This window comes from Temnothorax nylanderi, unplaced genomic scaffold, assembly GCF_030848795.1.
Source record: "Temnothorax nylanderi isolate EJ_2023f unplaced genomic scaffold, tnyl_v1.0 TNYL_tig0261_pilon, whole genome shotgun sequence".
Classification (NCBI taxonomy): domain Eukaryota; kingdom Metazoa; phylum Arthropoda; class Insecta; order Hymenoptera; family Formicidae; genus Temnothorax; species Temnothorax nylanderi.
In genome coordinates, this window is record NW_027249323.1 from 153209 (window position 1) to 179152 (window position 25944).

The 25944-nt window shown below is 36.0% G+C and overlaps 3 protein-coding genes across 3 annotated transcripts; 2 read left to right on the top strand and 1 right to left on the bottom strand.

The window, feature by feature from the left end:
- Nucleotides 1–3918: 3918 nt before the first annotated feature.
- LOC139780069 (uncharacterized) lies at nt 3919–4830 on the bottom strand. The gene has a single exon (XM_071718584.1). It carries the CDS (start codon nt 4828–4830, stop codon nt 3919–3921), a length of 912 nt encoding a protein of 303 aa, XP_071574685.1.
- A 6759-nt stretch (nt 4831–11589) lies between these two features.
- On the top strand, nt 11590–14389 carry LOC139780073 (odorant receptor 4-like). The gene is made up of 9 exons (XM_071718586.1): nt 11590–11745; nt 12288–12407; nt 12474–12591; nt 12819–13083; nt 13152–13274; nt 13383–13473; nt 13717–13853; nt 13987–14119; nt 14196–14389. Exons 1-9 carry the CDS (start codon nt 11590–11592, stop codon nt 14244–14246), a joined length of 1194 nt encoding a protein of 397 aa, XP_071574687.1. The 3' UTR covers nt 14247–14389.
- Nucleotides 14390–14799: 410 nt separating this feature from the next.
- On the top strand, nt 14800–19348 carry LOC139780074 (odorant receptor 9a-like). The gene is made up of 9 exons (XM_071718587.1): nt 14800–15026; nt 16017–16136; nt 16657–16774; nt 17747–18020; nt 18179–18295; nt 18383–18473; nt 18653–18789; nt 18921–19053; nt 19116–19348. Exons 1-9 carry the CDS (start codon nt 14871–14873, stop codon nt 19161–19163), a joined length of 1194 nt encoding a protein of 397 aa, XP_071574688.1. The 5' UTR covers nt 14800–14870; the 3' UTR covers nt 19164–19348.
- Nucleotides 19349–25944: the final 6596 nt, after the last annotated feature.

The following is a 25944-nucleotide window of genomic DNA, read 5'->3' on the forward strand; positions in this document are numbered from 1 at the left end:
ATAACATTTGTCGCAGTCATCCCAACATGTCTTATTTTTCAGAAAGAAAAACATAAAAAATATTTCGCTCACAAAGCCCCTCTTATGAGGAAGCTTGTATCTTATTTGATGTATAATTATTAGTATATATATAATAATAAAGGCTCACATGATTAGAAATCAAACGAAGAAAAATGGAGCGTTGAGCCGTAACAAGGTGTTGGTGTTCATATATTCTATACCCAGTAAGCAAGAAACATCAAGAAACATTTTAACTACATTACAGCAACGTTTTAACATTAATGCAATGTAGTTGAAATGTTTCTTGACGTTTCTTGCTTACTGGGTGTTATATATGTACCTCGGATATCAGACTCTACGGTTCTGTACTTTTGGAATAGTAAACTGGGGTTAGTGTTTCACTTTAATTAAGTGAATATCTTTATTGTGAGTCTCGATACAACAAACGTTTTCACTTAAGTCCGAGATCAGAGAGTGTCTCAACGGTCATGACAAGAGAGAATATATAGAGCTGACACGTTGAGTCGCGCCACCTTTTTGGGTGCGTCCGCATGTAATGTTAAATGCTTAAAGTGCTTAAACTATTCTTATGAAATATATAACATTTTCCTTCCTTCTCAAAGCTTATAACTATAGTCTTACAAATTTAATCTAGACGGTGGTTTTACAATTCTGCCCGAACGGGTTGTCGCTACGTTATCAGCGCTGACTTTCTTAGGTGTGTCCACTAACTTCTTCTTACATGGTTGAACGGGTGATTCTATTTTCGAGTTCCCCTCATCCACCACGCTATCAGTAATTGCAGTACGATTTGATTCGTTATTAACAATAGTTTCAACTACTGGTCTAATTGACTCTTTAGTGTTACCTACTGGGGTAGTAGCTAGATGTGGAGAACTCATATTGCTCGCATTATTTGTATCATATAATTGGTTCGGATAACTTGTAGCCGTACTTAGTGTAGCATTATTTGGACGTATATCGTTAGCATGTACAAATTTGATTCCCTCCTCTACTTGGACCAAATAAGTACAATAACTAAGAACTTGTATAACTGTGCCTCGTTGCCACAGTTTTGACCGGATATTCTTAACAAATACCGTTTGATTTAAGGTATATAATTTTTTTTATTTTTATTTAACTGACTCTGATTGTTGGACTGTTGTCTGTAGCAGGATGGTTTAATCAGATCGAATCTCGTTCTCGGTCGCATTTTAAAGAAACCCTGAGCAGGCGATATCCCTGTTGTACTAGATGGTGTGACTCTATATGTAAATAGAAAACTCAATAATTTAGACAGTAATTCTTCTTTACTCAACATCTTCCCCCGCTCAAGTGATATAATTTTTTCCAAACCTTTTTTTACTGTTTGAACCCCGCGTTCCGCAATACCATTGCTTTGCGGATGGTATGGAGGTGATTTGATCGGTGTGATACCATTGGCCTGACAAAATAAAATAAATTCCACAGAATTAAAAGGTGGGCCATTGTCTGAAACCAATTCCACTGACAATCCAAAAATAGAAAAAATTTCTTTTAATTTCAATATTGTCTTTTTTGCATTTGTACGTTCAGACATTATTTTAACTTCTAACCATTTAGACCGACTATCAACCAAAATCAAAAACGTATAACCATACTTGTGAAAAAAGTCAATATGAACTCTGTGAAAATTAGTAGGTGCTGTAGGCCAAGGAACAAGAGTACTAGAGTTAGAAAAATTTTGTCTTTGCTGGCAGATCTCACATGCAGTGATAAACTTCTCAATTGCCTTATCTATTCCTGGCCACCAGCAATACGTCCGCATGAGCATTTTAGTTCGCACTATTCCCACATGTTGTTCATGAAATAAACTCAAGACTTTACTTCTTAACATTGTTGGAATTACCACTTTTGTACCTATTAATAAACAATTACCTTCTACAGAAAGTTCATGACGTTTTTGAAAATATGGTTTCAATTCTTGCTCAATAGCACCGTTTGGCCATCCTATCAATGTTAATTCAATTACTTTTGCCAATATTGTATCTTTCGTAGTTGCTTTTGCAATTTCGTCTGCTTCCAGGGATAACTCGTTAGTTAAATTAAATGAGCATAAAAATCCTGCTATTTCCGTTTCCGTCGACAGTGGTAGTCTAGATAGGCCATCTGCATTTGCTACCATTTTACTTGGTTTATATTCAATCTCATAATCGTACGCTGATAGTGCTAAAGCCCAACGAGTAATACGCGCAGCTGCTGTCACTGGAATACCTTTATTTCTACCAAAAATAAATTGTAACGGGCGATGATCTGTTTGTAATACAAATTTCCGTGCGTAAATATATTTATGAAATTTTTTTAACGCTACAATGAGCGCTAATGCCTCTCTTTCTAAATTTGAATATCTCTGCTCTGTTGTGGATAATGTACTTGATGTAAATAATACAGGACGAAGGTCATTACCAACTTTGTGACTCAAGACTGCCCCCACCCCATAACTGCTAGCGTCGCATGTTATATATATAGGTAAATTAGGATTGAAATGTACAAGAACTGAGTCAGACGTAAGTAACTTTTTACTGAATTGGAAGATTTGTTCGTGTTTATCCGACCATTGAAATTCTACTCCCGATTTACAAAGATCGTATAATAATCTAAGTTTGGCTGAAAGCATAGGAATGAACTTTCCGTAATAGTTCAATAACCCTAGATATGATTTTAATTGAGTAATGTTTTGGGGTGATGGAGCCTTGTGAATACTTTCCACTTTATCATCTAATGGATGGACTCCTTTTGAGTCAATCCGATGTCCTAAAAATTCAACGTTTTCTTTATAAAATTTACATTTAGCCTTATTAACTTTAACATTGTACTGTTGTAAACGTTCTAATACAGCCAAAACATTTTTATGGCAATCCAGTAAAGATGACCCATAGATTAGAATGTCATCCAAATAACATTTGACTTTCGGAATGCCAGCGAGAATTGTTTCCATACAAGTTTGGAAAATGCCAGGCGCTGAGCTTACACCATACGTAAGGCGGTTATACCGGAATAGACCCATGTGTGTATTAATTGTAAATAGCTCACGTGACTGTTCTCCTATCTGCATTTGTTGATATGCCCCTTGTAAATCTATTACGCAAAAAATTTTATTTCCTCCTATACAAGCAAAAATATCTTCAGGCAATGGTAACACACAATGATCACTGTCAATTACTCTGTTCAATGTTTTCTTAAAATCTACACAGATCCGAATGCCCGCATTATTTTTTTTTGGAACTACTACTATGGGGCTTGCCCACTTACTATGCGCAATTTTTGTTACGATTCCCGATTGCACCATCATTGCTACTTCCTCTTCTACTTTTAATTTTAACGCATATGGCATACTATATGCTCGATGAAATATAGGTTTAGCATCGTCTTTAAGTTTAATTTCCGCCTTAAAATGTTTAATGACCGCCTCTGGTTCTTCTTCGAAAACCTTCCGAAATCTATTTTTAAGTTCAATCATCATTATTTTTACAGTCTCTGATTCATGTGTAAAGACTTTATTTAAGCTAGTGTGTTCAACTAACATGTCAGTATCTAAAATCTGTCTCCATTGTGGGTTGAGAATATCCAGCCAGTTTCTACCAAGTAATGGTATAAATTTAGTTTTACTATCTATAACAATTAGCGGTAAGGTAAATATTTTCTTTTGATACTCTACAGAAACAGTTATTTGACCTATGATATTAACTTTTTCACCTGTGACTACTCTCAACTTAAAAGTAACTGATTCTACTCTTATACTAGGAAATAACTTCTTATAATCATTTATATGCATTACAGACTTACATGCACCCGAATCGACTTCCATTACAATAGTTTTACCTTCCACTGGTATTTGAGTATATAATGTTTCATTTCTTTTGGACTGTCTTAAAGTGTTTAAAAGTATGTATCCTCAGACTCCTTTAACCATCCTACCGTCGAGGAATCATTTCCAGCCGCGTTTGGTTCCTCTTGACTGGCTTCCTCCGACGTTACTTCATTGATTCTATTCTTGCACCATGTTGATTTTGCTGTATGTCCAGTTTGATTACATGAATAACATTTCCAGTTAATAGCTGGACACTTATTGTTATCCCAGTGAATTTTGAGACACCTTCCACATCTTGATTTGCTTGTACTGTTCGTAGGTTGACCGGCTTTACTGGTTTGACTGACATCTTGACTGGATGTAGCTTTATTTTGCCACGCTGGTCGACTGAACTTCCTGCCTTTGTTAAATTTGGCGGTGCTTACTTTATTGACAGCTGCCGCCTCGGTACCCATGGCTTTAATTTGTCCTTCTGCCATCTCTACACTTGTGGCAATTTGGAACGCTCGTTCAAAAGTTAGGTTATCTTCCGTCAATAGTTTTCGCTGCACAATCTCGGAACGAATACCGCATACTAATTTGTCTCGTAAAGCTTCGTTTAGAAATGTACCAAAAGCGCAGTGTTTAGCTAGATTCTTTAAACGCGCTACATAAACTTTAACATCCTCGTTAGTTTCTTGCATAGCTGAGTAAAATTTATAACGTTCTGCTATAACTAACCTTTTAGGACTATAATGGCTCTCTAGTTCTGAGCGAAGACGTTCGAATGTTAATGTAATCGGTAAAGTTGGTGCCAATAAATCTTTTAGCACTCCATACGCCTCTCCTCCTATTAATGTTAGTAAAAGAGACACCTTTTTATTGCCTGTTACTTCATTGCAAGCGAATAACATTTCAATTCGTTCCATATACGAGGTGATATCTGTCTCCCTCGGATTGAAGGCTTCTATGGATCCTATTGGCATACGATCTCGAGACATTCACGACATCTGTTGTCCGGAACTAGTTTAGTTATTGCTTGGCGTTAGCGTCGCTACAATCGAGTTACTCTTTAGCTGGCGCCCCTCTTGTTCATCTCACTTCCTTCCGAACCTTCGCCTGTGTAACGCACGCTGTACACTTATCTTTACTGAATATATTATAGTCTTAATAGTAATACGAGTGTTATATTTATTTCTCTCGCAATCGGGCACGTTTTATCCAACAAAGGTTATGGGCCCAGTCTAGCCCATTCGCGGGTGAAGTAATAGTTTCTGAGAACAAAAACTTTTATAGTTGTGTGTGCAAGTCGCGAAGCAAGATGTCCGACATGAACGCGAGCACGTTTCTTCCCGTCGCAAGATTGAGAGGCAGGGAGAATTACACAACGTGGAAAATAGCCATGGAAAACCTGTTAAGTTTGGATGGCTTATGGAAATCAGTCTTCGGAGACGAGACAAGCGCAGAGAAGATTGCGAAGGCGAAGGCGAAGATAGTCCTGAGCGTGGACGAATCACTGTATATACACGTGGCGAAAGCGGCCACGGCGAAGGAAGCATGGCAAAATCTTCAAAAAGCATTCGAAGATACAGGGCTCACTCGGAAGGTCGGTTTACTTCGAAAAATGACCACTACAAGGTTAGAAAACTGTGAATCCATGGAAAAATATGTAGGCGAAATCATGTCAGCCGCGCATCAGTTAACCGCCATCGGATTCGAAATAAATCAAGAGTGGCTTGGCACGGTGCTATTGGCGGGCCTCCCTGACCAGTATCAACCAATGATCATGGCGCTGGAAAGTTCAGGAATGCCAATAACGGGAGACTCAGTGAAAACGAAGCTTCTGCAAGAGTCGAAGTGTGTCGATAAATCGAAGCCTTCATCGAGCGGTGATACAGCCTATCACGTGAAAAGAAAAGACGTGAAGCACAAATCAAGATCGAGAAACGTTAAGTGTTGGTCGTGCGGTAAATACGGTCACATCGTGAGTGAGTGCAGAGACAAAAAGAAGGTCGATAAAGAAAATAAAGACAGTAAAAGTCAAGACAGTGAAAAGAAGAAAAGTGGCACGAACACTAAAGTAGCTTTCCTCGCTAACAGTTATTCAAGTGCCAGTGATACTGCCTGGATAATAGATTCGGCGGCGTCGATGCACATGTCACCGTATAAAGAAAACTTTACCTCTCTAGTGAAGTTACACGAATCAAAGGTGGTCGTCGCGGACAGTAAGAAATTATGTGTCGAAGGGAAGGGCACGGTGTCGGTATCGGGATTAGTAAATGGCGCGATTCGCGAAATAGTCGTGGAAGATGTGTTGTACGTTCCCGAGCTCAGCGTAAACTTGTTGTCAGTGCGCAAAATAACCGAAAAAGGTTATGTTGTAAAATTCGACCGAGACGCCTGTCAAATAATAAACGCGAACGGTAATATGATAGCAGTGGCTAAACCGATGGACAATATTTACAAGTTAATACAACCGATGAATACCGCATTCAGTTGCAAAGAAGACAATAGTTCGGTATGGCATAAAAGGCTCGGCCATCTAAATAGAGCGAGCATGAAACTTCTTCGGGACAAACACGCGTTCGGTTTAGAATTTGATGATCCGGACGATCGCCCGTGTGAAGTTTGCGTGAAGGGGAAACAGGCGCGTCAGAGGTTCTCTATGAATGAAAGAAGAGCGTCGAAGCCCCTGGAACTTGTGCATTCGGACGTCTGCGGGCCGATGGAGGAAGCATCTATCGGAGGCTCAAGATACTTTGTATTGTTCATCGACGACTACACGCGAAGATTGAGTATATATTTTCTGAAGAATAAAAGCGAGGTTCTTGACACCTTCAAAACTTACAAGGCATACGTCGAGAAACATACGGGCCACCGAATCCTGGCGTTGCGGTCTGATAATGGACGTGAGTACGTGAATGAATCATTTAAAGAATTTTTACGTACAGAGGGAATTCAGCATCAGTTAACAATTCCCTATACGCCGCAACAAAACGGCTTGGCGGAGCGTAATAACCGCACAGTTGTAGAGAAGGCACGTTGCTTGCTTGGGGATGCTGGACTTCCAAAGAAATTTTGGGCAGAGGCTTGTTCGACAGCGGTATACCTCATCAATAGATCGCCGGCAAAGCGGCTCCAGGGCAAGACTCCACACGAAATTTGGTCGGGAAACAAACCCGATTTGTCTCACTTAAAAGTTTTTGGTTGCAGAGCTCTTGCGCATATTCCGAAAGAACTTCGTCACAAATGGGATCAAAAGGCAAAATCCTGCTTGTTCTTGGGATATTTAGAACACACCAAAGGGTACCGACTGTACGATGAAGAAACAAAGAAAATCTTTAGGAGCAGGGACGTGGTCTTCTATGAAAATTCAGCAGAAATCGAAAAGACAGCCTGTATGATACCAATTGTCAACGACTCGGAAGAGGTTAATGACAACGCAATGCCAATTGCCAACGACTCGGAAGAGGTTAATGACAACGCAGATTCAGTGGGGGACTCCAACGATCAGGAAGAAAGCTATGAGACGCCAACTGAAGATGATGAAGACAACGAATTAACAGAAGATGATGACGATCATGAAAGTGCGTCGGCGCCACGCCGTAGTAGCCGAACTCCGAAGCCAAGGAGCTGGCTAGATTTCATTACATATAAAGTGTCTGTAGAGCCCACAGGAGCTGAACCTACAAGTGTCAAGGAGGCGCTAGAAGGCCCAAACAGTAAGGAATGGCGCTTAGCAATGAAGGAGGAGCTCGATGCATTAATGAAAAATAAAACATGGGAACCATGTTCTCCACCGAAAGGAAAGAAGATTCTCAGAACGAAGTGGGTCTTCAAACTGAAACAAAATCCTCAAGATGGATCACGACGTTTTAAGGCAAGACTGGTGGCGCGAGGTTACGAACAAATACCAGGCGTGGACTACCACGAAACATTTTGCCCGGTGGTGAGATTCAATACCTTGCAATGTCTGTTTGCTGTAGCAGCCAAGAAGGATTACGATATTGATCACTTGGACGTGGTGACAGCCTTCCTCAATGGCGAGCTCGACGAAGAGGTGTACATCGAGTTGCCGGATGGACAGATCGGCAGACTCAAAAAGGCACTATATGGTTTGAAGCAGGGAGCTTACGCTTGGAACAAGAAATTGGACGAGGACCTGAAAAAGTTAGGATTCACACGATCAGAAGTAGATCTTGGTTTATATATCAGAAAAGAAAAGGATGGAAGCGTAATATATATAGCTGTTTATGTGGACGATCTATTAGTATTTTCGAACAACAAGAAATTAAAGCAATGGATCATTGAACAATTAGAGCAGAAGTTTAAAATGAGGAATCTCGGTCCAGTTTCAAGGATTTTGGGCATCAATGTGCAACGAGACAGAAAGAACAAAGAGATTATTCTTGACCAGAAGAACTACGTAGAAGAAATCCTGAAAAAGTACAACATGGAAGATAGCAATCCGGTTAAGACCCCACTTGACATAAACCAGAAATTAACAAAGGAGATGGCACCGAAGAACGAAGAGGAAGCGGAGACAATGAAGAAAGTTCCGTATAGAGAAGCGCTAGGGTCTTTGATGTATGCGTATCAAGCTACTCGGCCAGATTTAGGTTGTGCGATCACAACTCTCGGATCATTTGCAGAAAATCCGGGAAGAGCCCACTGGAATGCACTAAAACGGGTATTACGTTACCTTAAAGGGACAAAAGACTATCGATTAAAATTCAGTGATTCGAAAGAACTGAAATTAGTAGGATATAGTGACGCGGATTGGGCTGGGGACATAGACAATCGGCGTTCCACGAGCGGATATATATTTTTGTTGGGCGGTAGCGCTATTTCATGGTGTTCAAAGAAACAACAAACAGTCTCGCTCTCAACGACAGAGTCGGAGTACATTGCAATAGCTTTAGCAAGTCAGGAGTTGTTATGGTTAAGTAAACTATTGAATGACATTGAAAGTTCGAGCGTTAGTAGCCCAATAAAACTTTACTCGGATAATCAAAGCGCGATAAAGCTTATTCATTCGAACAATTATCACGCAAGGTCAAAGCATTTTGATACGAAATATAACTTTGTCAAGGATAAGGTAAAGGATAAAGTTATTGATTTGTTGTATGTTTCCAGTGAGGAAATGGTTGCAGATGCGCTCACAAAGGCTGTAACCAGCGAGAAGATTAAATTTCTTAGTAGCAGCGTAGGCTTAAGCGCATAAATTTTGTTTAATTAAAAGTTTTTTTTTTTCGATAGAGTCTCGAGCTCGAGTGGGGGAATATTGGCATACGATCTCGAGACATTCACGACATCTGTTGTCCGGAACTAGTTTAGTTATTGCTTGGCGTTAGCGTCGCTACAATCGAGTTACTCTTTAGCTGGCGCCCCTCTTGTTCATCTCACTTCCTTCCGAACCTTCGCCTGTGTAACGCACGCTGTACACTTATCTTTACTGAATATATTATAGTCTTAATAGTAATACGAGTGTTATATTTATTTCTCTCGCAATCGGGCACGTTTTATCCAACAGATCCAATGAGCGCCATTTCGAGAATGCTAATTTCCACGTATTTCTCGATGTAGGTTCACAGACTCGTCGCCAATTTATGTTATATATGTACCTCGGATATCAGACTCTACGGTTCTGTACTTTTGGAATAGTAAACTGGGGTTAGTGTTTCACTTTAATTAAGTGAATATCTTTATTGTGAGTCTCGATACAACAAACGTTTTCACTTAAGTCCGAGATCAGAGAGTGTCTCAACGGTCATGACAAGAGAGAATATATAGAGCTGACACGTTGAGTCGCGCCACCTTTTTGGGTGCGTCCGCATGTAATGTTAAATGCTTAAAGTGCTTAAACTATTCTTATGAAATATATAACACTGGGTACTTAAGTAAAGAAGTAACGAATTGTAATGTACATACTGTACATATACATATATTCCAACTTAGTAGACTGCACGCCGCAAATTTGTCGGACTTGAAACACAGCTATTTTGGAACATTAATACCCTTCCCTCCCCGGAATTAAATCGACGCGATTTAATTGTTTAAAAACTGTATGTTTAAAAAATCGCGTTGATTTAATTCCGGGGAGGGAAGGATATTAATGTTCCAAGATAGCTGTGTTTCAAGTCCGACAAATTTGCGGCGCGCAGTCTATTAAGTTGGAATATATGTATATGTACAGTATGTACATTACAATTCGTTACTTCTTTACTTAAGTATAGAATATATGAACACCAACACCTTGTTACGGCTCAACGCTCCATTTTTCTTTGTTTGATTTATAATTATTAGTATTTATTAGTTTGGTTTCCTCATAGAGGAAGCTTTATGAGCGAAATAAAATAAGAGTAATGGTAGCGATCTGTAATGATGAGGAAGCAATGTGCAAGTTTCTAATTTGCACACTTTTTTCACTTTAAATTTAACCTTTTTATGAATTGAAAAAGGGTCAGCTTAGTAGCACAAGTGGGGTTTTACAATTGACGCAAAGTCAAATCGATGTTGACTTTGGGTCAACGTAGATGTCACATATGTCACGTAGATTATCACTCAATTACTATATTTATTTATCGTGTACTGGTTGGGGCAAAAAGTAATGGATCATAACGATCGCGTGTTGACATTGACGTAGTTAAAACATACAACTACTACCCAATAAATTTAATACAAATCGAGCAAATATTTTACACAAAATTAAATTATCTCCTTCGTAAGAAATGTCTGACATTATACATAATAATACAGTTCCGTTTGTACAAGTTACGAAAACGAATCAATTCTAAATAATTTTTAAACATATAATAATGCTGAGGCTGAGGAGCACTTTACCTTGTACGTGTTGAAAAAAAGTATGATAAAAGCTCTTTCTAGTTTGAGTACAATAAAACTTGTCATAATTTCCTTTATATAATCATTTTCCTATTGATATTTTGAGTAATTTTACTTTCCTTTTCTAAGTCGTACGTGCATCTATTCCGTATTTCACAGTCTTACGATCCGTACGCTAATACAGAATTTTTGAAATTTCTCTTCTAAAAAATGTAAAATTATTATTAACATAAAAATAATGTAGATATATTACTATTTAAATAATAGCAGAGCGTTGTCTATATTTACGCGAGAGAAGAATTAAATATAATAAGAATATCAGTACTCATGCTTGCACTTTTATCTTATTGATAAAACATCTTTTATGTCTATCTTTAATTTAAAAGAACAAGAAAAATCTTTAATAATGGAAATATGTAATACAATAGACACATAGACCTTTGATAAGTTCATACGTCATAAGACTATCATTTTCTAATGTAACCGATTTCAAAGCTTTTCGTAACAGTCCTGTCTTGGATCGACTCTACTTGCGAATAAAATTTTCATACCTCTTTTGTCTGCGTCGAATCCACAAAGACGATATTTTCAGCATGACTGTTTCTCTTCTCTATAATTGCGTAATTTCCATAAGATAATCTTGCGACTTTACAATATGCCATTTTGGTTTCTGCGGCATAAACACGTTAGCGACAAATATGCATTTTAGATTTTACGACAATCAAATATTAAATGAAATTCTCAAGAGACCGACAATCTATACCCTATGATAAGTGAATTTCGCTTTTGTAATAATAGCAGCAAGAGGTAAGAGACAGAATGAGTGATATCGAACAGTTCTACCGAATTTTTTATTAGACTGAAAATTGTTAGAGGCGATATTGATCCAGTGCAGTAGTCGAAACCGAGTGTTGAAGATGGATACATCTAATGATATCTTTCAGTCTCGATTATATAGACTCAATCGTACGCTACTTTCGTTGCTGGGGCAATGGCCCTTCCAAAAGGACAGAGACAGGCGGGTTATCTTTGTGACAGTGTCGGTTATCGGTCTAACACAAGTCATCGCGCAGGTATGTTTTCTACATTGTGATTCTTATTAACCCGAGAACGGTCATTTGGGGTGATTTTTGCACTCCTGTGTCCAAAAAATAAAGCTCACGTCACATTAATTTTAATGCTTCTTTCGTTTTTTAAATATTTTTTTGTTTTTTTCTTTTTCAGAAAATATTGATATTATTACATATACTGTCCACAAATACTAATAAATTATAAAACAATAAAAAATATGCAATATGTAATTAATAACAGTGACTTTTGATTGGGGTCTCAAAATCATCCCAGGCGACCGTTTATGCAAAAGAAAATAAGATGACATGGTTCCCAAGTTAATCATCAATCGATCAATATTTCAATATTTTTAAAAAGATCATCTTCTATTTTAATAATATCGGAAATTAAAACTTAAAAAACAAGAGATATGAAAAGACACACAAATACTAGAAATTCGAAGTTAAAAATATTTGAAATTATCAGTGTAGGTCGAACATACTTTTATATTTTGCGAAACGTATTTTCCGACCTTATTATCTTGCCGGGAAATGTTGGATTCAAGGTACTCGCTTTAGTGACGTTACGCGGCGATCTTGATGCAACCATCGAATGTATACCACCACTCATAATAGATGGTGTGTGCATCGTTAAGCTGACAAACCTGGTGTGCAATATAGAAAAGGTATGCAGAAAATCACGATATTAAGTGAAATCACATTATTTAAAAAATATGAATTTCAAGTTGTAGATCAAGATACTTCTTATACACATGCAAAGGGATTGGCAATCGTGGACCATCCAAAGCGAATTCGAAATTTTGCATAGGTTTGCGGAGAGTGGAAGAAGCATTACTATCGGCTATGCCAGTAAGAAATTAATAGAAATTAATCACTATTATATTATGCGTTAAAACTGATAGTATATATACAATCATAAATAACAATTATTAGCTAATAATTTGTAATAACAATTAATTTTATGCTTGCCTGATGTGATTTCTAATTAAGATATTATTAAAAATTAATTTATATATAACTCGAAAATAATCTATTTAACGAAAGAATCATTAGCAGATCGCATTTTTCGCATCTAGGTGGTATGTATGCATTTGGCAGCCTTTTTCCTTTTCTCGCGATAATTCCGAAAATAATCGGCAAAAATGTAACTTCCGACTATCCAACGCGGCCAGTGGGATTTCCATATCACGTGGAATATTATATAGATCTCGAAAAGTACTACTATCCCGTGCTGATTCATAATTACTTAACTACTGCTATTCGTCTTAATACCATAGTCGCGTCTGACACCTACGTGACTATTCTGGTACAACATTGTTGCGCACTATTTTCAATCGTCAGGTATGTATTCAATAATTTGAATGACTAAAAAAAAATACTTTGAGATATTCGGTCGTTTCCTTTCTCAGATATCGGCTAGAGTGTATAAGAAAAACCATCGAGCAAGATAAGGAGCTCGCTTCGCTCGAGGAAGATAATAAATTTTACAAAAATTTCGTATATTGTATACAAAAACACAGAGATGCTCTACGGTTAGTGTGTATCCTTGCATAATTGTAAGAGATATAGAAATTTTCTATTTATGTACTACAAGAAAAGACTTAATAAGAAATAATTGTGGATTTTTTTTATTAAACAAGATTCGCGAGGTGCTTGGAGACTGTCTACACAAATGCGTTTTTCGTGGAAGTTGGCTTAATTATATTGGCTATGAGTATGTCGGCTCTACAGGTTTGTGATTGATACATCGCAATAATATATTGAATGAATATAATAATATTAATATATATATATATATATATATATATATATATATATATTGATATATATATATTGATATATATATATATATTGATATTATTTATATATTCATTAAATATATTATTGCGATTATACATATGATATAAAACATATTACGCGATTTTGTGAAATACAAACCGGTATTGAAATTCACGGCTTTCGGAACATTTTTAGGCAACTAATGGCACCCTCACTTCACATCTTGCAATCCGGCATTCCGCGTACATTATCGCTCAATTACTGCATTTATACATGGCCTGTTGGTTCGGGCAACAAGTAATCGATCACAGCGATCGCGTTTATACATCGACGTGAGTCAAAGAATACAACTACTTTCCATTAAATTTAATACAAGTCGTGCAAATATCCTACACAAAGTAAAATTACTTCTCTCTAACAAATTTTTATTTGAGATACAAATAATAATAAAGTTTTTAATATAAGTTACCGAGGTGAATGGTATGAATCATCACCCAAATCCAGGAAGCTCTTGAATATGATAATGCTGAGAAGCACTTCACCATGTACATTGACCGTTGGAAAAATCATGATTCTTTCTCTTCCCAGTTTCAGCGCAGTAAGACCTGTTATAATTTCCTTTATATGATTATTTTCCTATTGACATTTTCAGTGATTTTACTTTTCTTTTCTAGGTCGTACGTGCATCTGTTTCGTATTTCACAGTCTTACGATCTGTACGGTAATACAGAATTTTCGAACTTTCTCTTCTAAAAAATGTAAAATTATTCTGAATATAAAAATAATGTAGATATCTTACTATTTAAATCATGCAGAGCATTGTCTATATTTACGAGAAAATAATTAAATACAAAAATATTAATATTTATGCTTGCATTTTTATCTTATAAAACATCTTTTACGTCTATCTTTAATTTAAAAAAAAATCTTTAATAATGGCAATATGTAGTACAATAGATCTTTGATAAGTTTATACCTCACAAGACTATCATTTTCTAATGTAACCGATTTCAAAGCATGCAGCTATATCTTTTCGTAACAGTCTGGTCTTAGATCGACTGTACTTGCGAATAAAATTTTCATACCTCTTTTGTCTGTATCGAATCCACGAAGACGATATTCTCAGCATGACTGTTCGCTTTTTCTATAATTATGCAATTTCCATAAGATAATCTTGCGGCTTTACAATGTGCCGTTTTGGTTTTTGCGGCATAAACACTTTAGCGGTAAATATGCATTTTAGATTTTACGACAATCAAACATAAAATGGAATTCTCAAGAGACGATCTATACCCTATAATAAGTGAATTTCGCTCTTGTAATAGTAGCAACAGGAGATAAGAGACAGAATGGGCGATATCGAACAGTTCTTTCGGGATTCGCATTATAACATCATTCGAATACTATTAAGTATCAGTGGCCTATGGCCTTTTCATACGCGATACAGGCGCTACGCGATATATCTCGCTATGCTACTGATACTTGGATCTGGATTTATATTCGAGGTAAGTTTAAGAAGAACGTATATTATCTTAAAATACTATTGCTGCATGTATATGTACTATTATAGCTTCCATTATTGCGTTCTTCCAAAAAGATGTGTGGTAATTAAATCTTTCTTCTTATATCATTTCGTCAAGATATCTATGCGTACGAAAATCCATATTCACTTTTAAGTGTATTTAATATAATTAATGTAATTTGCGATCGGGTGCACAGTGGGCCAGGATAGCAGTAAAATTGGTCGAACTGTTGGAATCGATTTTGGAGATGCGATAGGACAAATATATTATTGTCATTTTGATAAGTTAGACTAATTATTTTTAAAATTCCATTGAGTTTAACGCTGCTTTTTACTCGACAATAACTTAAACGTTTTGAAAATCATGTATGCAAGCATGACTTTACTTTTTACATATTTCATTAGTATTGTTGTATTGAAAAATATTCTATTGCTTCTCATCCATCGTTATACTTGGACAAATCACTGTAATAGTGCAAAGTGCAAAAGAAAAAAATAGTGGAACGTTATACTCATGTATTATTGAATTTCAATGTGATCATACTTTGGAAACATATTGCGTCCTAAAGTGTTACTACTTATCATAACGAGTGAAGTCTCATTGGATATCTTAAGCGGACTACACACACACAGAGATATGTATCAATAAAAGGTATCGTATACCGTCTCTCATCGTGTGTAAGTACGTCTCCGAAGGTTTCATGCGGTATCAATAAGTATCGATACATGAATCTAGTTTCCCGCTGTATTAAATCCGTCATTTTTAATTTCCAAAATTTTACATCAAAAATGGAATCAGCGACATCGAAAACCTTGTATAAGTACTTTTTTATTAGGCCATTTATTAGGCCATATGTTAAATGAGATATTGAATTTTGACCACTTTTACTGCTCTTTTGTCTTAGTGTAAAGCGGTTCAATTTAAATCATTTGTTATATGACATGTCTACAATGTAATTAACGGAAAATGTAGATGTTGGGTGTAATTGAAATCAAACACGACTCATTCGAAGTGATTGATGCCCTACCGTTGCTTTGTTTCGCGATAGTGACTATAAGTAAAACGTTTTGCGCGGTGTATACATTACCACAGGTGCGTAAATAAAAATAATATTGTATATAGTAAACTAAACGATTAACTAATAATAAAAATAAGGTAATTATTTAGTTTAGGGGAGCAACCTTCTGCGACTTTGACCTTGACATATATTATAGAGAGCACTCTCCTGAGAGCATTAACCTTCTAAAGGTTTCAGCTACTCGTTATTGATTAAAAAGTTATTAACAAAAAGTTTGAGCAATATAACAGTTTGTGTCAGTGCTAAGGGAAGTAATTTGCGTGTATAGACAGTACATATGTAGGCGGAAGAGGGGCTACGCCCCTACCTTGCTTCAGGTGTTATATGTTATATAATAACTTTTTAATAAATAACGAACGATGGCTAAAACCTTTAGAAGGTTACTCACAATCAGGAGATGCTCTCTATAATATATGTCAAAGTCAAGACCGCAGGAAGTTGCTTCCCTAAACTAAATAATTACCAAAAACAGTAGCAATAAGTTCGAAAAATAAAATTAAATCTTATCACATTTAAATCTTTATCGAGTAATAGATAAAAGTGCTTCTTATAAAGATGCAAGAGTACTGTCTTTCCCCAAAATCGGATGAGGAAACTAAGATACAAATTTCGCACGCGCAATATGGGCGAAAGTTAGGCTACACTTATACGGGTGACTTTAATAGTATAATCGGTTTAACAATAATTTAGTGCAGTAACAAAATTTTAAACACATTAATATAACAATTTTATTTTTTAAACGATTTTCAAATATACTATACAGGGTGTTACTTAAGTAAGTACACAAACTTGATGGGGATATTTCTTTGCTTATTTTAAGAAGAAAAGGTCTTATAAACATGTGTCCTAAATTGATTTGTTTTCAAAATACAGGGTGTCAAAGATGCACGCTCCTTAAAAATGCATTATCGGTATTAAATGTTTTATCGATACTAGAAAATGGTTCTTAACACCACATGTACGCAAATTTGAATAAAATATCTTTAAATGTTTTCCAGATTTTCGAAGTTTTTATTTCTTTTTCTCAACTTTGACACTCTGTATTTTGAAAACGAAGCAGTTTAGGACACATGTTTATAGGACTCTTTCTTCTTAAAATAAGCCAAGAAATATCCTCTTCAAGTTTGTGTACTTACTTATGTAACACCCTGTATATATTATATATCTTTAACCCTTAAATGCCACCCGAGGTCCAGCGGACCCCAGACCCTTTAGAATGATATATTTTCAAATGTTCCCGCCAAAAATGGAGCTCATATTTATTTATTTATTATTTTTTATTTTTTTTATTTTGGAGCCAATATTTTAACTGTTGGCGATCTTAATTTTTTATACTATGTTGAAATTGAAATTTTAACAATATAAGCATTTTATTCTCTTTTCTAAGCCTTGAACAACATTGAAAATAATTTTCATAACTAAATATCAAAAAATCAATAAGTAAGGAGACATTTTTCATGCTGGGGTCTTTTAGACCCCATGTGTCATTTACGAGATTCTTGAGAGGTGTGGCATTTAAGGGTTAAATACGTTTGAAGACGTTTGACGCTTTTTAAAATGTCGAAGTATTATACATAACTTTTTGGCAATAATTGTGAATTATAATAATTATTCTGCAAATTAGGTTTAATACTAGGTCACAGCATTATTTATATACTTTCGACATTACTGACAAGATTTTTCCATACCGAATCCGAGGAGATTAATGAGACATCAAGTAAAGTGCAAATAGGACTGCCTCATCGCGTTAATTATATGGTTGATCTAGACACGTATTACGTTCCAATTTTTATACACAGCGCCATATGCGATTTTTCTTACACAGTCTTACTAGTTATATTTGATGTTCTATACCTAACACTGGTCGAATACTGCTGCGGTTTGTTCGCGGCTTTGAGGTGAGTCTAATCAGTCTAATGAACAATCATGATTTAAGTACATGGATTCTATAAAGATGCGAGCTCAACGCAAATAATGGGATAGTTTATTTCTTGCGAAAATACTTTTATTTCAAAAGGCGTCGTTTTTTTAAATTTCATGATAATATTGAACTTAGATACCGGTTAGAAACCGCGTTAGTCTTCGAAAACGACAGATTGACGATAACGACTACGAAAGATAAATCTTATGCGAATATCGCGTATAGTATTCGCAGACACACGGAAACGATGCAGTGAGTATACGTTCAGACGTTAGTATTAATTTATCTTCGTGTGAGCAATAGTAATAAAATAATATGTTTGTGTATGTTGTATTATAGATTTGTTGCCATCATAGAGTCAATATACAGCATACCTCTCTGTATACATATTGGACTAACTGTACTTATTTTAAGTGTCCAGGGATATCAGGTATGAATCTGATGAAAATTCTCACATAATCGTAATATTTCTTGGATATACTTTTGCATCGCATATATAAATTACTTAATAAAGTATTTAATAAAATTAACTACTTCAATCAACTGTATTTACCATACTTTATTAATTATACTTCTCATATATTAATTATATTTCTTTTGGTTGTACAGGTGATAAATAACACGGAAGATATTAATCGTCTTTTAAAACTCAGTGCTTATCTAAACGGAGTTTTAATTAACGTTTTCTTCCAAAATTGGCAGGGTCAGAAAATCATAGATTCCAGTGAGAAAGTGTTTGAATCCGCGTACGTACAATATAAATATAAGAAGTAGCATTTTTGCAAAATCTTGAGTCATATAACTTATGATAAACGTAACAAAATCGCAAGCGGATAAATACATAATATAATTTCGAAATGTCTTGCAAAATTTCCAGATATAATTCAGAGTGGTATAGTATGCCGATAGCAGCGAGAAAGCTTCTTATAATGATAATGATGAGATGTGAGAAACCATCAATACTAAGAATGGGTGAAATCGTTGTATTGTCATATGTAACTTTTAATACGGTAAGTGTAATTGTTTTATAGGATGTATATGCGTGCAATTACTCTGTAAAAATATGTTCAAGGTGTTGCGTACATCATCGTCATACTTTATGCTACTACGGTCTTTGTAATGAAAATTTAGAACGTAACTAAGAATACCTACGTTTATGTAGATATTATCTCATTACATGCTAGTAACAGACAGAAATGAGATCTTGTAAGACCGCACGTTTATGAGCTAATTTTCCTTCCAATGCTTTTTCTGTAGATAATTAAATAAAGCTGTGAAAAACCCATTAATTTCTAAAGTAAAGAAGATTCGTTTTTTTTGTGAGAAATCCACGTTACTCTATTAAAAACTATCATATAAAATTTATCGATATAAAGAAACCATTTAATTTCAAATTTGTTATTATTACGAAACTTTCCATGTGCTAAAATCTTGATAAATAATTATCGCCGGTATTCAGAGTCGGATCTTATTTCAAGACTGTTTTGGCTACGTCCGAAAACTTTATTCGGGTGCACACCGCATCGTTCTATCTTTGCTACTTACTAAAAATTGAACAAGGACAGAATGACGCTTGTGCACCCGAGTAAAGTTTTCGAAAGCAGCCCTTAACCCTTTCGGTACGGAGAGTGACTATATAGGCCAGTAAAATTAGGTCTGAAAATGGCAAAACGGATTGACAAGCCAATTTTTTGAAGGTGAGTAGAGGGTCATAGGAAATGCCCGAATTCACAAAGTTCCAACAAAATTTCCCTGTGCGTCGGCGGCCATCTTGAAAATAGGAGTAAGTTTGAATATCTCGGCTCCTATAATTGGTCGAATTTTTTTCTTTTTTTTAGTTTTGTAGGGAAAAATATTTGCTACAACTTTTGTTTGAAAAAATTTTTAATAGCTATCAAGGAAAAAAAGTTACAACCAAAAAAGTGCTGTCAATTTGAACATTTTTATTGACAATCATATTGCCCCCTGTTGGTTTTATAAAAAAAATGTTCAAATAAAACTTGTAGAGGATTCAATTCTCTACAATTTTCGTATATGCGCTTTTGCGGTGACTCGACAAATATCTTTGGCGCCCTCTATATCTGGTATTTGTTGAGTCACCGCAAAAGCGCATATACGAAAATTGTAGAGAATTGAGTCCTCTACAAGTTTTATTTGAACATTTTTTTGATAAAACCAACAGGGGGCAATATAATTGTTAATAAAAATTTCCAAATTGACGGCACTTTTTTTGTTGTAACTTTTTGCTTGTACCTAAGTCGTCTACAGACGATTCCGAGTCTCGACATCGAACTCGCGAAACTCATGTTCGACCGTTAGACGCCGTGCCGTCATAAGCGGTGAGATCCCGACGACGGGCAGAGGCGCCGTACGGCAAACGCTCGTGCGACGACCGACCCGCGAGGACCGGCCGCCTAGTAGTGTGTCACATTGTTTTGAGCCTTTCGACTCACGAGACTCCTAGAGATATCATTGCCACCTTTGACTAGAGAGGATACGGCCTTAGAGGCGTTCAGGCATAATCCCACGGATGGTAGCTTCGCACCACCGGCCGCTCGACCGAGTGCGTGAACCAAATGTCCGAACCTGCGGTTCCTCTCGTACTGAGCAGGATTACTATCGCAATGACTGGTCATCAGTAGGGTAAAACTAACCTGTCTCACGACGGTCTTTGACAGCTATTAAAAAATTTTTCAAACAAAAGTTGTAGCAAATATTTTTCCTTACAAAACAAAACAAAATGAAAAAAATCTGACCAATAGGAGCCGAGATATCCAAACTTACCTCTATTTTCAAGATGGACGTTGACGCACAGGGAAATTTTGTTGGAACTTTGTGAATTCGGGCATCTCCTTTGACCCTCTACTCACCCTCAAAAAATTGGCTTGTCAATCCGTTTTGTAGATATTCGGTGTTTTTCGAGCTAATTTTACTGGCCTAATAGTCTTTTACTACGTTTACGCGAGCGTTACTTCTGTAGTAACTTACGATAATTCCTTTGTGTCCCCCAACGGGATTTTGTAGTAACTTACGATAATTTACTCCGCGTAAACAAGTGAATTATCGTAAGTTACTATACAGAAGTAACGCTCGCGTAAACGTAGTAACTGTCCATTATACTTACTACGTTTACGCCCTTAGGAAAATTTACTTAAAAAAACTTAAAATAAACTAGAAAGTTTACCAAAGAAATTACTATTGATAAACTATTGATAAACTAGAAGTGATTTCGAACCAAACTTTAAGTATTTCTATAATATACTTTAAAGGTTACTTTAAGTTAACTCATGCAATTACTATTAATCACCCCAAAAAAAATATTCTGTTATTTAGTGGCTCCCGCTTGATTTTAGAGGATTTTCCTCTGAAATACGGTCTCAAGAAGATATTTTAAAATCTAGAGGAATATCCTCTAACCATGAGACACTAGACTTAAGATTGCAGTCCTCTTAATACTAGAGGACACTGATTTCCGATATTCACCCGGAATAAAAAAAAATTATTTATTTCGAAATTTTATTACTATTTTATAACTAAATTTGTTTCTTAAGATGCAGTCTATGATTATAAATATTTTCTCGTATTTGAAAAACACACTTACCTTGGTGGGATTCGAACTCGGGACCTCTGGATCGTGAGCTAACTGCCTTACGTGGTAGACTACTTCTTAATTTGATGTAAGTGTTATATATAGTCTACATATGTCATAACCAGCGCAAATATATAATTTTCCAAAAATCATCTTAAGAAACAAATTCAGTTTAAAAAGAGTAATAAAATTTTGAATTGGATATATGATATAATATTTCTTAATGTCTCGTGTGGTGCAAGTGTGGTGAAAAAGGGAACTTATCTTTTTAAGTATACTGTTGAAACAACACGCATAAGTTAAAATCAGCTTTAAGTATTACCTTTATAAAAAGTAAAGTTAAAGTATATTTATAAGTATTACGTTTGTTAAAAGTAAATTTAAAGTATATTTGCGACTTGCTTATAAAGTTTTTATTGAGGTTAATAACTTAAAGAAAACTTTACGCTCGGCTGTCAGTATACTATTAGTCTACTATTATACTATTCTAGTATACTATTATTACGGCTAGTATACTTTATAATACTTTAAAATACTTTAAGTAACTTTAAAAAACTTTAAGTAAATTTTCCTAAGGGCGCGAGCGTTACTTCTGTAGTAACTTATGATAAATTACTCGTTTACGCGAAGTAAATTATAGTAAGTTACTACAAAATCCCGTTTACGCGAAGAAAAATCCTGTTTACGCGAAGGAATTATCGTAAGTTACTACAGAAGTAAAACTCGCGTAAACGTAGTAACTGTTCGCTGCGGCCGAGCAGTGACTATAGTCAATTCACTGTCCACATACTGCTTATTGCGGCCGAGCAACTTAAAATGTTAACTTGAAATATTTTTGTTAATAAATTTTTTAAATGTTTTTGTTATTGAGTTTTATTACATATAATAATTGAAGGCGTTGAACGTCGAGTGCCTAGCTCTCTCCGCCAAATCGCGTATATCGACGCAGATCGACGCTTCGGCCACTAGAGGGCCGTTCGCATCTCGGTCGCTTTGTACCGAAAGGGTTAAGTAATGTTTTAAGATGCTAATACAGCTTCGTAATTGGTTCATGACATCTTAAGATCGTACTTAAGATGTACTTAAGCTTAAATACACCCAGATAGCAACGTGTCTGTACCCACTCGGCATGTAATATTTCAGAAACATTTCTGCAAAATTTCATTTGAAATATTACACCTTTCATCAATATTTCAGAAATATTTCACGACCGTTTCTGCAACATTTCTGCAATGTTTCAATCGGCACAATTATTTCAAATGCAACTTTGCTGAAAGATTTCGGCAATATTTCGGTAATATTATTGAAATATTTCTGAAATATATCTACGAAATATTGCAGAAACACTTCAGAGATATTTTAAATACATTTTACACTGAGAAAAATGTTTTGTATTAGCAAACAAAATTTTGTTACTGACGCAAAAACTATTTGTTGATATGTGAAAAATGAAATATTTTGTTACCGGAACAAAAAAATCAAACTAGCACAGTAAACAACTGTGCCGCAAACACGTAGAACTACGTCTACTACACAGTATGGGCACAGCAACAACTGTGCCGCAATCAACACATAGCACTACGTCAACTGTCAATGATGATGATTGACGTGATCAAGGAAGGCCAAGGCCCACACCGGGATGTAGCGCCGAGTTCATCATCAGTGACAGTTGACGTAGTTCTACGTGTTTGCGGCACAGTTGTTACTGTGTCTGTTTGATTTATATTTTTGTTTATTTTTTAAGCAACAACGTAGAACTACGTCAACTGTCACTGATGATGAACTCGGCGCTACATCCCGGTGTGGGCCTTGGCCTTCCTTGATCACGTCAATCATCATCATTGACAGTTGACGTAGTGCTATGTGTTGATTGCGGCACAGTTGTTGCTGTGCCCATACTGTGCAGTAGACGTAGTTCTACGTGTTTGCGGCACAGTTGTTTACTGTGCTAGTTTGATTTTTTTAAACATAAATTTATTTTAAAGAAATAAAACAATACATGTTTTTCTATATTTACTTTTATGTCAGAAAACATAAGATACTCATATAATTCAAGTTAGAATGCCCACGCTACTTGAATAATAAAGCTTACAGAATGCTCGCATGTTAATCTTTGTCCAAACTCGCTGTACACTTTATGATGTTTTTTTTTTTGAAAGAATTGTATGATCGTTTGTTCTTTTCTCGTTATAGCTGTCTCACAGTTAACATATTAATCAATATCTGAAAAACGATATTTTTCAAAACTTCAAATATTGTTATATTTTTCGTCTATATTAATTTTACTTACATTTCAAAAGGGAATTAAAGATATAAGAACTCATTGCGATATTCCAGTTCTCCCCAATTTGTTGCAAATTTCGCCAATCTATATAAAGTATTCGATGTTTAGAGAAATCAAACATGAATCGCAAGATGCTCGAAGAAGATCAATGGCAGAAAACGTAGTATACTCTCAGTAATTTTCGAAAAAAATTGTGTGTGTGTTTTTGTTTGTGTGCACGCGCGGGCGAGTGTATATAGGGGTGTGCGTGCGTACATGCATATTTATGCAAAATTAAATATTTTTCTTCAAAACCATGCTTAATATTTTGTCAATCCTCTTTATTATTCTTATCGCTGAACTCTAAATTTTAATTTGTGTGTGTGTGTGTGTGTTTGTGTGTGTGTGTGTGTGTGTGTGTGTGTGTGTGTGTGTGTGTGTGTGTGTGTGTGTGTGTGTGTGTGTGTGTGTGTGTGCGCGTATATGCTACTATATCTAAACGATAAAAATAAAGAGTTCGGACTCGTTTTATCATAAATAGGAACTTCTTACGCTTTAAAATGAGATGTCAACATTTATTTTTATCAACGTCGCCTAAACTTCTTAAAGCGTATTTGTGTTTGTGAATTAGTGTGTGTGTGTGTGTGTGTTTTTGTTTGTGTGCACGCACACAACCATGCTTAATATTTTGTAAATCCTCTTTATTATTGTTATCGCTGAATTCTATATTTTGATTTGAGAGTATGTGTGTGTGTGTGTGTGTGTGTGTGTTTGTGCGTGTATGTAAGGGTGTACGTACGTGAATACATGTGTGCGCAAAATTAAATATTTTATCTTAAAAACCATGCTTATTATATGTATAAATTAATTTAAGAATATTTTATGTATAAAATAGCCGAGAAGGTAATAAAGCTATTCTCTCTCTCTCTCTCTCTCTCTCTCTCTCTCTCTCTCTCTCTCTCTCTCTCTCTCTCTCTCTCTCTCTCTCTCTCTCTCTCTCTCTCTCTCTCTCTCTCTCTCTCTCTCTCTCTCTCTCTCTCTCTCTCTCTCTCTCTCTCTCTCTCTCCTCTCTCTCTCTCTCTCTCTCCTCTCTCTCTTTCTCTCTCTCTCTCTCTCTCTCTCTCTCTCTCTCTTCTCTCTCTCTCTCTTCCCCCCTCTCTCTCTCTCTCTCTCTCGGGAGTTCTTAAGCTTTAAATTGAGATGTCAATGATTACTGTACGATTATTAGTTTCGAAGATATAAACGTTCAAAGTGTGACATGTTTTCGTTGCATCTACAAGAAATTTAACTAAACTTTCTAACGCTACTGTATCTAAACGGTAAAAAATAGAGAGTTCGGACTTGTTTTATCATAAATGGGACTTCTTAAGCTTTAAAATGAGATGTCAATGATTACTCTACGATTATTAGTTTCGAAGATATAAACGTTCAAAGTGTGACATGTTTTCGTGCATAGTCGCGTTCAATTGTTTCATCCGTGGGTACCCTCCCTACCGCGGAGAAAGACGTAGTTCTACGTCAAAAATATATTAAGCCATGTGCGTATAGCCGCCGCGCGTTTGTCCGAAGTCCGGTCTCTCAGCCGGTCACCCATCCAAGTAGCATACCGGCACCTTGTTGCTTGACATCGATGATTGAACAGGGTAGTGGTGATCCTTTGACTCTGACGCTTCTTTCTTTCTTATACTTGCTTATTTTGATGAGCATAAAGCTATCGCATAACAATATTAACAATACAGATATACGAATAAATCTTTTTTGCCAGTCAACGTCGAATATTATTTTATATTAAATATTATTAAATATTTTATATTAAAAATGCTGTTCAGGAATCGCGAAATATCTCTCGCCCCATCCGTTGATTTCGAGCGTTAGATTGTATTGCTCGCCGTGTTTTCGTTCCCGTTGTTGATCTGCGAGACCTTGTCGGACCCGACGTATTCCGCGACAGCTACCTGGTACCAGAATTTCTCCTCGGAAATACTCGCGTTATTCGGCGAACCTTCCCTCTCTTCGCGCGCTCGCAATTACCGCCTAGATACCTATTGT

Coding starts and splice junctions, on each gene's coding strand:
- LOC139780069 (XM_071718584.1), bottom strand. CDS start 4,830: ATGTCTCGAGATCGTATGCCAATAGGATCCATAGAAGCCTTCAATCCG.
- LOC139780074 (XM_071718587.1), top strand. CDS start 14,871: ATGGGCGATATCGAACAGTTCTTTCGGGATTCGCATTATAACATCATT. Junction 15,027..16,016: donor GATCTGGATTTATATTCGAG/GTAAGTTTAAGA, acceptor CGGAAAATGTAG/ATGTTGGGTGTAATTGAAAT. Junction 16,137..16,656: donor CGGTGTATACATTACCACAG/GTGCGTAAATAA, acceptor ATCGAGTAATAG/ATAAAAGTGCTTCTTATAAA.
- LOC139780073 (XM_071718586.1), top strand. CDS start 11,590: ATGGATACATCTAATGATATCTTTCAGTCTCGATTATATAGACTCAAT. Junction 13,084..13,151: donor GCACTATTTTCAATCGTCAG/GTATGTATTCAA, acceptor TTCCTTTCTCAG/ATATCGGCTAGAGTGTATAA. Junction 13,474..13,716: donor TGAGTATGTCGGCTCTACAG/GTTTGTGATTGA, acceptor GAACATTTTTAG/GCAACTAATGGCACCCTCAC.